Source organism: Taeniopygia guttata, chromosome 1 (genome assembly GCF_048771995.1).
Source record: "Taeniopygia guttata chromosome 1, bTaeGut7.mat, whole genome shotgun sequence".
NCBI classification, from domain to species: domain Eukaryota; kingdom Metazoa; phylum Chordata; class Aves; order Passeriformes; family Estrildidae; genus Taeniopygia; species Taeniopygia guttata.
Window position 1 is genome coordinate 43,563,653 of NC_133024.1, and position 10,320 is coordinate 43,573,972.

The 10,320-nt window shown below is 44.2% G+C and overlaps 1 protein-coding gene across 14 annotated transcripts in view; it reads left to right on the plus strand.

The window, feature by feature from the left end:
• Window positions 1-9,948, plus strand: part of C1H11orf87 (chromosome 1 C11orf87 homolog) — a 198,169-nt gene extending 188,221 nt beyond the window's left edge. For all 14 annotated transcript variants that reach the window (XR_012055406.1, XR_012055408.1, XR_012055409.1 and 11 more), the window contains 2 exons: window positions 1-168; window positions 4,537-9,948. Coding sequence is in view for 1 of the 14 variants with exons in the window: in XM_072927730.1 (XP_072783831.1) it covers window positions 1-40 (40 nt within the window). In the remaining 13 variants the exon portion in view is untranslated. The remainder of the gene's footprint in view (window positions 169-4,536) is intronic.
• The last annotated feature ends 372 nt before the right edge of the window (window positions 9,949-10,320 follow it).

Sequence of the window (10,320 nt, forward strand, 5' to 3'; positions counted from 1 at the left end):
GTACTTGCTTACAGGCACTTACAGACCATTAGAGATCTAGGACTTCCAGCTGTGGTATTCTCAGTTCAACTACACAGATGCCATTCCTCCGACAAGAAAAATGAGAAGGGCACCTGGGAGCTGGCTTGTCTGAAACCCACCAGCAAGAATCAAATCACTTTAAGGCAGGTAATTAATTATGGCTCATTCCCAAAGGCCGGGCATCATTATCATATTCTAGAGTTACAGTTGTCCCTTAATCACCTTTTCTGCTGAAGATGTGAGGAATTTGTGTGCAAAAAGCACTTTCAGAAGCTATTTGTTTCAGTTTAAAGCAATGAATGTTCAAAACACTGGTACTGAGCTGTTTATGAACAGACAGAAAGGCACAAGAGACATTACTATAATAAATATTCAGCAGGTGTCTGTAGAATAGAAGTGTAAGTGCACAAAAGTGCTCCATTTTACAGTTCTATTAGAGGGCACAAGCGAGTGCAAATCCTTTTCTTTATATTGCTTCTGAGGGGATTTGTTTTTAAAAATTCAGTTATTTTGTTTCTTTTCCAGTTTTCAGTTTGGCAGGTCACAGGGGATGCAGGACCATGGCCCACATGGCAACAGGTCCAGCTCTGCCATTGGCACTGGGAACCAGGCACCAGTCTCACACCAGCTCCTTCCCGACCCCCTTTGCAGGAGCTGCTCTGCCCTGGAGGGCACACAGGGACATATGACACTCCAGAGAAAGTCCAGCCACTGGAGATTGGGTGGAGCCAGCAGGGCTAGAAGTCTGCTGTGGTTCTGCCCTGATACTTGGTGGGGCTTCAAATCTGGGCACCTGCCATGCCCCACATCACACAGATCTCTGCAGAGCTCACCCCTTTCTTTCTAAGCACTAATCATGTGGAAACTACTGTAGGGCAAATGAGCTTTTAATGAGTAGGGAGTGCCATGGCTGTGTAATGCTGCAGACAGCTCCAGACGTAGATTTCCTTTCTCTCTCCCATCCTCTTATGCCTTGGTTATGCAGAAGTTTCTGCATAACCAAGTTATGCACAATAGTTTCTTTTCCTGATGCCTCTATGAACTTAAGCATAGGCAGCTATTCCAAATTCTGCTATGAAATGTGGGGGAAGTGGTAAATCCCATACCCACTTTGTGCACAGCAGAGGAGAGTGGGACTGAGCAGGGCACAGCGGCCTGTGCAACGTGGACCAGCCCGGCTGCAGTTCACTCTTGTGTGCCTGCACTGATCACCCTCAACCCCAGGGAACAAAATCTCTGGCAGGACCACTTTTTCAGCAGGCAGGGACACAAACAATGCCACCTGCACTTTGGTCATTCAAGTTCACTGATCTAAAAAATTAACTAAGCCTTTCCTCTACCTATTGCTTGCGCCTGGCTCTTTTGGCCATGGGACGGAAGCTCCCGGCTGCTGTCCCGCGGTGGCCGCAGGGCCACATGCAGCGGCCGCCCCGAGTCTCTGCCCAGCCTGGTGCAGATGTTGGGGATCGCTGCGGCGTGGGGAACCCAGAAGGGCACAGAGCATGGGGAAACCGAGGCACAGGAATAAGGGAAGAGCGCTTGTCTGAGTCTCCAAATCTTTAATGTCGAAGTCAGGGCAGGGCAAATGACAAATCTGATCCTGAACAGACTACTTTTATAGGGTAGTGGGAACACAGGGAGGACACAACCTGTGACCAACAGGAGGCATTAGGGGAGGGGTGCAAGGTAAGGGCTCCCCAACAGAAGCCAACACGGGGAAGGAGAAAACCTCACAACCCAATTCTGCTCCAAGGAAGGGGTGAAAGACAGGGAACACTCCAGAACCAAAGGAGTGTGCTATCTTTGACAGAGAAGGTAAGACAAGGGATTGACAGGTGGATTGACATGTGGATTGACATACATTTTGGCAGGGAAATCTGTAGTAAGCAACTCAGGACTGAACCATTAGGGAAGCCAAATGCAGTACACAGACTGAACCATTACAAACTTATAACAAGGAATATCAAAACCTACTACAGAAGAACCAGCTGTAAAATAACAGACTATCACATCACTTGTGCTAACATAAGGCACTAACTGACCTTGCGGCTTTTTTTCAGAAATTCAACTATTACTCACTGTAAGTGTTCCTGGAATATGCACTTGCTGTCTTTCCAGAAATCTGCACATCTTCTTGCTTGTACAGAGTAATACTACTGCTACAAACTCTGTAGAGCCAGGAAATATCCACTCTGTCCTTCTCCCTCAAATTAAAACTGTTTCATTTCTGTCCCATGCGGGGCCAGTTTTCTGATCAGCAAATATGTTTTTCTACTTCTTAAAACATAGTTTCAAGAATGCAGTCAATGTTCAAAGCCCTAATTTGACAGCTGTACCCTGTGGTATAGTGTTTCTTTTTTATAGTCAGAAAATGTCTGTAACTCCAAGGAAGGGAGATGACCCCAGTAACACTTGAAATATGCCCGTGCTGCAGACAGATGTATCAGTACTTTAGAGAAGTAACTGGTCAGTTTTATGAGGCTAATGCCAGTAATATTCCCAAAAGACCATACATCATCAAAGGTCAATTCTGTTCTAAAATGCAGACATAGAGCAAAATTAGAATCACAAAATAATTGACACTGCAGTGCACCTCTGCTGGTCATGTAGTCCAGCGTCTACTCAAAGCAAAGACAACTTCAAAATAACATTAGGTGGTTCATGGCTTTCCAAGTTTGTTTTTTTTCAGTAACTTTTGTCTCTTCTATCCTCTGCCCCTGGTGCTACTATTCCATATCTTGCCTAAGACCTCTGCAGGCACAGGAGCACTGCACAGGTCTATGGACTTTAGCGCTCTCCCTCCCCTCCATCTGCAGCATCTCTGTTGGCACATCTCCTCTCCCTCTCCCTCTCCCTCTCCCTCTCCCTCTCCCTCTCCCTCTCCCTCTCCCTCTCCCTCTCCCTCTCCCTCTCCCTCTCCCTCTCCCTCTCCCTCTCCCTCTCCCTCTCCCTCTCCCTCTCCCTCTCCCTCTCCCTCTCCCTCTCCCTCTCCCTCTCCCTCTCCCTCCTCTCCCTCTCCCTCTCCCTCTCCCTCTCCCCTCCTTGAGCTAAGCACAGTCTCAGGCTGCTCTCAGCAGCACTCTCACGCCCCACTAGACGGTGCCATCCTAAAGGCATAAACCCCTCGCTGCTGGACTCCAGCTTAGCATTTTTTCTGGAAGATGTCCTGCGTGCACCCAGGGGACCGGCGCTGTGCTGCGGGAGCAGCGCCCGGGGCTGCAGGAAGACCCCCTTTGCCGGCCCTCATCTCGGAGATGCCCGAATCCTGAATCCCACCCGTGACACCTGTCCATCACAGGCAGCGCTGCAGGAGTGTCCCAGCAGGCCCGGGGTTCCGGGGTGCCCCAGTCAGTCCCGAATGGATGCAGCCAGGCAGTGTCCTTGCAGAGTGGCACAGGACAAAAAAACAAAACAAAACAAACAAAAAAACCCCCCCAAAAAACCAAACCAAACAAAAAAAACCACACCAGAGTGGCAAGTCACACCAGATAAATAAAATTACCAAGGAAGTGCTGGTGTGTTTCCTCACCCAGATGCACATGGCCAGGAGCACCATCACTCCCAAAGCTGGTAGAGGACAAACGCCTTGGAGGGTGCAGAGCTCAGCCCTTTGTGCAGTCCAGCCCTCGACCCAGGAAATACCCAACATTTCCACCTGCTATGCACCTCCTGGTGTCTTATCCAAACTTCCCTTGACTGGTGAAATGAAAGCTCTCCTTCCTCACAGAGTGCCAGGCTCCAGGGTAACGAAAGGGTTTCACATCATCCTGACAGCATCTCAGAGCTGCAAGCACATGAAACTTTGTTATCAAAATGGTTTTCACTTCATGCCAGGTATTTCCCACTTTGCACCAAATGAGCAAGCTGAGAGGTACCAAAGCTGTGCCCAAATTAAGGCCCTCTTCTCCCTATACCTGACTGTGTTTTCTGGGATGTCTCATTTTCAGTGGCAAGTGGCTGTGCCACTGCCACAAGGCATCCCTAGAGATGTGCTGCCCTAGGAAAGCATCACTGAGGCAGAGAGCACACCTGAGGATGAAAACACAAGGGTTAGTCACCCAAATTGCTACTCCCATGAGGCACAGGTAATTTCTAGACCCTCAGAAGAGGCACCAGCATCACTACAGAAAAAACTGATATGCTCCACCATCCCAGTTGGAGTGACTTACCCTCTTGTCCAAAACCTCAAGGGGTTTGTTTGCTTGTTTGTTTTTAATGTGGCACAAGCAAACAGAGATGGAAACACAATGAACCAATGAGTTAGAACATGGGGTTTAATCTTAACATCAGATCTTCACAGTAGTTTCAAGAGAAAATTCCTTTTAAATCTCTTCCAATCCAGATTAAAATGTCACCTTGTGTCTAAGGAGGAGCCAGCACAGCCCACAGCTTTTTCTCAGACAAGGCAGTCACCCTAACATGGTTCCCAGATGGGGCACCAACAAGGCTGTGTTTCCTTACTTCAGCTAAAATGTTCCTCTTGCTTTCCCATTCTTTCTCTCTAATTTTCCTTAGTCTCAGAGCAGCCACAACCAAGATACTCCAAGCTTCTCTGTGAACCAACCCTACAAGAAATGGCATAGCAGGACACACAGCTCTCAAGGCAGAGGAAGAAGAAAACCTTTTGCTCAGTTGAGGAGCTATCAGTTCACATCCCCTTGGGGCAGATATTTCAAAGTGGACTTGAGTCTTACCCAGAGGAGCTCAGAGACTGTAGATAGGAGACCATCTCATCATCAGCCACGAAACTGCTTTTCAGGGAAACCGTTTTGCAAATTGGGTCATACTCACTAACAGCCTGGTGATGACCCACAATGTGCTGTTGCAAATGAAATGTTCCTCAGAAGCAATTCACCCAGTGCTACTGACAGGTCCAAACAGAAGATCAGGGCCTGAGGCTTTGACTAAAATCAACATTTTCTGTAGTTTAATGGAGTTCAATTAACAAAGCAAATTAATTAAACCAGTGCAAATGCCTGAGCAGTCTATATAAATCTGCTGTGTCTTAAGGCTTATTTACAAACAGTTTTGTGCTGCATTGACCATTCCTGTATAGCTTCTTTATATCAGTGTAACTCATCTGTGGAGAGACCTCATTATATCACACCAGGGGATGCCTTGATTTAGCTAGAGTGATTTCCAAACAGAGTTAGTGAAGACAATACATGCATTGTGTGTGTGAATTCAAACAACTACTCAATTGATTTAAGATAAACTGAGTTTCAATAAAGTTAAGCTGTCCCTACAATATTGTGTTAGCTGTAAACGACTGCATATGCTTTCACCTTCTCTAGAGGAGACACAAATGGTCTCATTAGTAAGTGAGACTGTAGGACTAGACGTGCTCTAAGCTGCCATGAGCAGGCTCTGAATGCAGCTGATGTGTTAGCTGAAGATGAGGGTTACCAGCACAGCATGCTCACAGCACAAATGTACTTAGAACACGGCCAGTCCTGCATGGCTCCTGATTTTAAATCATCCTCATACTCAAACCACTTGCAATTCATTGCTGAGAGGCATTATCATCAAGCAGCAGCATCTCTTATCTTCCCTCCTCTGGGGCATTGCTCCACCATCACATGCTAATAGCCATAATCCACTTTTCTTTCAGCACAACCAGTAGCAAGATTAATGCAGAATCTTCTCTGCTTTAATGTTCTCATCTTCTCCCAGTACAGCCACAAGCTAAATGTGCCTGAGTGGTTTTGGCACCAGAGCTATGAGATTGTCTTCTTAACAATCACGAGACTGCAATTCCCAGGGAGAGACCTGCCTACAGTGAAGGGCTGCATAGCTGTGTTGCTTCTGGAGAAATTGGAAACTACATAAAAGCAGTGTTGGTGAAACAGTTTGTTGGCTTCTCTTGACTTAGCTTGAGTAGCAGAGATCAAGCCTTTGCTCCCGGCTCTGTTACCAGCCTTTGTATGGTCCTTTCTGTGACTTGGCTCCTCTTCTGCCTCCATCTCTGCTGCATGTGAAAGTTGCAAATGTTTTGGACCAGGAACCAACACTTCGTCCTAAGAGGTTTTCAAGGCTAGATGAAGAGGTTTTCAACTAAATGAAGCCCTGAGCAGCCTGGTCTGATCTTGGAGCCAAGCTGCTGTGAGCAGGAGGTTGGAGCAGAGACCTCCCAAGTTCCCTTCCAGCATGAGCTATCCTGTGGTGCTGTGATTCACAGCAAATAGCACATAGAATCTGAGTGAGTTTGGGAGAAACGGTATGGAAAATGCCTCAAAACCCAAATATTTTTGGTTGTCACATCATCTCTACTACAAGAGAAAAAAAAGTATTTTATCTGTTCTTAAATATATGGGATTAATCAGATTAAAAGAGAAAGGCTACCTGAACATTCAACAAAGTATTTATCACATGGAGTGCTTTGGGAAGCAATAGTAAATGAAAAATAAATTCTGTCATCTGGGAGTTCAGGACAAAACTTTCAGCCTTGTTTGTAAGAGTTTTAACTTTTTGGTACAAAACCAGAAATATTAAACTACAGCTACTTTGGCTAAGTGTAGATTAGGCCATGGAAGTTTAAAATTAAAACAATGTAAATGAAACCACTGTGAAGGTCCAAGGTTAGCTTCTGGATACAGCTCTCTTCTTAACACAATCAATTCCTTCCCTCTGAAGACTCAGAAGAATAGTATCAGTAACCACAGCAACACTGAAATGTAAGTATCATTTTTAGCTCCATGATGTAGGCAGCACAAAATAAGAGAACACATGTTGAAAGTTTTCATCACAACCTACTGTGTTTTTTCAGGGATTTATATTAATAACAAAACAAGTATCTGGGATTTTTTAATTCTTAAAATTTGCATTGGCAGATGATTGGTTTATTTTGATTGTAGCTCACAGTGAGGAAGCCAATAAAGTCTCAGCTTTTCTGCCTCCCGTGGCATTCTTCCCAGCACTGAGGAGATAAATGTGGTCACCTGCCCTCAGGCTTTCTGGACCCAAAGCAGAGTTTGAAACCCCTGTTGCAAACCATGGAAGAGATCCAATGGTCATTTTCAGCCCAATGGATCTCAAATGTCCAAATCAGTGGCTTCCCTCCTACAGCTGGAGGAAAAAATAGGCTCATGCATGAGAGCTTGTCCTGTGGGCCCTGCAGCATCAGGATATGTTCAGTCAGCCCTCAGCACTGGGGGCCTCTGCACCGTGTCCCCATAGTGCCTGGGGCATGACTGGCCCTGCTCAGGGCAGCACCCACCTGAAAGGAGCCTTCACAGCAGGATGCTCATCACAGCCACCTCTGCCCCCCCAGGTGCTCCAACACACTGGACACACCAACTCTGGGAAGTCAATGTGAGCCTTGAGAGTCATAATAACCCTTCATTCAGAGGGGTAAAGGCCACCAGAGAAGGTTGCAGCACAAACCTCCATCTTGAAGAGGAGCTGCAGAGGTGATGGATTTCTACAATTCCAGAGGCACCCCTGCAGGGCACTTCTCTGTCCTGAGATATGGGATTTATCAACATACACTTCTTATTGCGACATCTGGACAGATCGGCTTTTAGAATTACTGCATTAACCTTCAGGAGCCTAAACAGAAGCCAAATAATTTATCAGCAGTCCTGGCTAACTAGGGAGGTCCCAGGAGGCCGGTGGTGAATGTGACACCCATCAATGTGAAGGATCAAAAGGAGGATCTAGGGAACTACAAGCCTGTCAGCCTGGCCTTGGTGCTGTGGAAGGTCATGGAACAGATTGTCCCAAGTGCCATCACATGTCACATTCAGGACAACGGGAGGATCAGGACCAGACAGCATGGGTTTGTGAAAGGCAAGTCCTGCTCTGGCTGTGAGGAGCAGCTGAGGGAGCTGGGGGTGCTCAGCCTGGAGAAAAGGAGGCTCAGAGGGACCTTACTGCTCTCTGCAACTGCCTGAAAGGAGGGTGCAGCGAGGTGGGGGTCAGTCTCTCCTCCCAGATAACAGGTGATAGGATGAGAGGAAATGGTCTCAAGTTGTACTAGGGGAGGTTTAGATTGGATAATAGGGAAAATGCCTTCATGAAAAAGGTTGTTGAGCTCTGGAATAGGCTGCCCAGGGAACCAGTGGTATCACCATCCCTGGATGTATTTAAAAGTTACATAGATGTGGCTCTTACGGACATGTTGGACTTGGCAGTGTTAGTTTTGTGGCTGGGCTTGATGATCTTAATGGTATTTTCCAATCTAAATAATTCTAATATTCTGTGTATTCTATGGAAAGTTTCTTTTTTTAGCCAAATACATTAGAAGAAAAAAATAGAAACACCAGTGTTCACAGTGCAGAATCACTTTCAATGAAAGACTTGATAGGAAAAGAAGATACTGAATGAAAACCTGTTAGGTCCTGACATGCTGCTGCTTTTATGCAACTAAGAGTCATTTGTTTCATTTATCACATGTCACTCTAGAAGGAAACGCTATTACAAAAAAGTACAGCTATGAAATTCCTCAAAATACGTGTCTGATACCTTCCCACCTCCAACAAGAGATTCAGTAATTCCCACAAAGATTCAAAAGTCTTTGAATACCTCTGTATCCATGTCTTCATTTTTGCCTAGTTTTAAATGAGTTATGCATCCATGAGCAAATGTGTTCTTTGATCCTTGGCAACTTATTATCTTTGAAGAGTCTTTAGTTTTGCTTTGTTGTTCCTGAAAGGCTTCTGGAAACCCAAGTATATGAACCAGATTGCCTTAGATTCCATGATATTTTTTTTAAGATGGCCTTACCTCAGTCTTGAACCACAGCACTTTGATGGTGTTTTTTTTGTTGGTCTTTCCACTATTGAGTGATCATGCATTTGCTCAAATCTGTGGTATTTTCAGACAGTTCTTATGTCACCTGTGAAAACTTCACCCTCTGTTTTGTTTCCTTTCAAATCTAATATTCATATTGTTGTTTGTTGCTATTTTTAATTGACCATTGTGGCTTTGACAGTAGGATTTTAACCCCAGGCCTGTGCATGGCTCCATTTTCAGTGGAGAGCTTCTGTTCCACCTGCCTTTTCTCTGACTGGCTCCTCTGTGGTATATATATACAATATATACCAATATATTAAAATATATGCCAATATGTTATTACTGGTATACATATATGTATAGATATACCTATATATAGCTGTATATATATAAAATATTATATATGTATTGGTATATATATGTAAATATATACCTACATATGCATGCATATAATATAGATATACTAATATATTACACATACACATATATATATACACACACACAATATACAATCAAACTGCACATACTGCATTTATATAAAGAAGCTCATGTATCTCATTCTTATTTGGTCTCCTGCATTTGTCATCATTTTAGTCATTCTATTTATCCATCCTGGGCTAAAGAATAGTCATAAAACTGCATTTTTGGTATTTAAATACGGAGTTTTTATTCATGGCTACTGCATTTTAAGTCAATAATTTAAACTAATTACCTGATTATATTGTGTGTCTTCTTTAATATACAGATGCATTGTTAGAGCTGGGCAGCCACTCTTTCCTTTTTTTTTTAATAATAACAATTTTTTTCCTAATTGTTACAATAGCCCAATAATTATTGTTTTCCTTTCCCATTCTGGGGTGTCTGATATGTGAACTTTCAAATTTAAAAGCAAACAAACCTGTTCCATAGTTTCAGCTTTTGGACTTATAGTATTTCAGGGAAGCACACACCCCTTGATACAGTTACCTCTCTGTGTGTGTGTGTGGTCACATGCACATGCACCTTGTTCAAATGGGATTTTTTTCCTCAGAATAACCTTCACTGTTTCTCTCCTGAGCTATCAGCCTCTACACTGCCACTGATCTGAAGATGTTGTTTTTAATACCTTTGTACCAGAGGCTATGCTTTTCAGATGCCATAGCTCTTTGCTTTCTCACAGTTGTTTATTTATTTCCAATAAAATTTTTTCCACTTTGAATACCACCTTCCATTTCTAGTGTTTCTTAATGTAGAACCCACATTTTCAAAAGCTTCCTGTGTGTGTCAACTCTGCATAATTTCTTTTCCTCATTTTTTTTTAAATCACAACCTGAGACTGATTTTCAGGCTTTCTGTGCTGACATGTGGCACTGGGAGCATTTCAGCAAAGACAGCCATGGGAAAAGGCAGACCACTGTGCAGCTACTCCTGAAAAGTTAGGTAGAGATCTACAAGATCTCCTGCTGTTGCATCTAGCTGGGATCAAAAGCGCTGCTATCTACATGCTGGACAACTAAAGCATCTTCCATTTTAGCTTGACTCTTTCCATCCATAAGGAGAAATTTCCCATGGCACTCCCAAATGGAA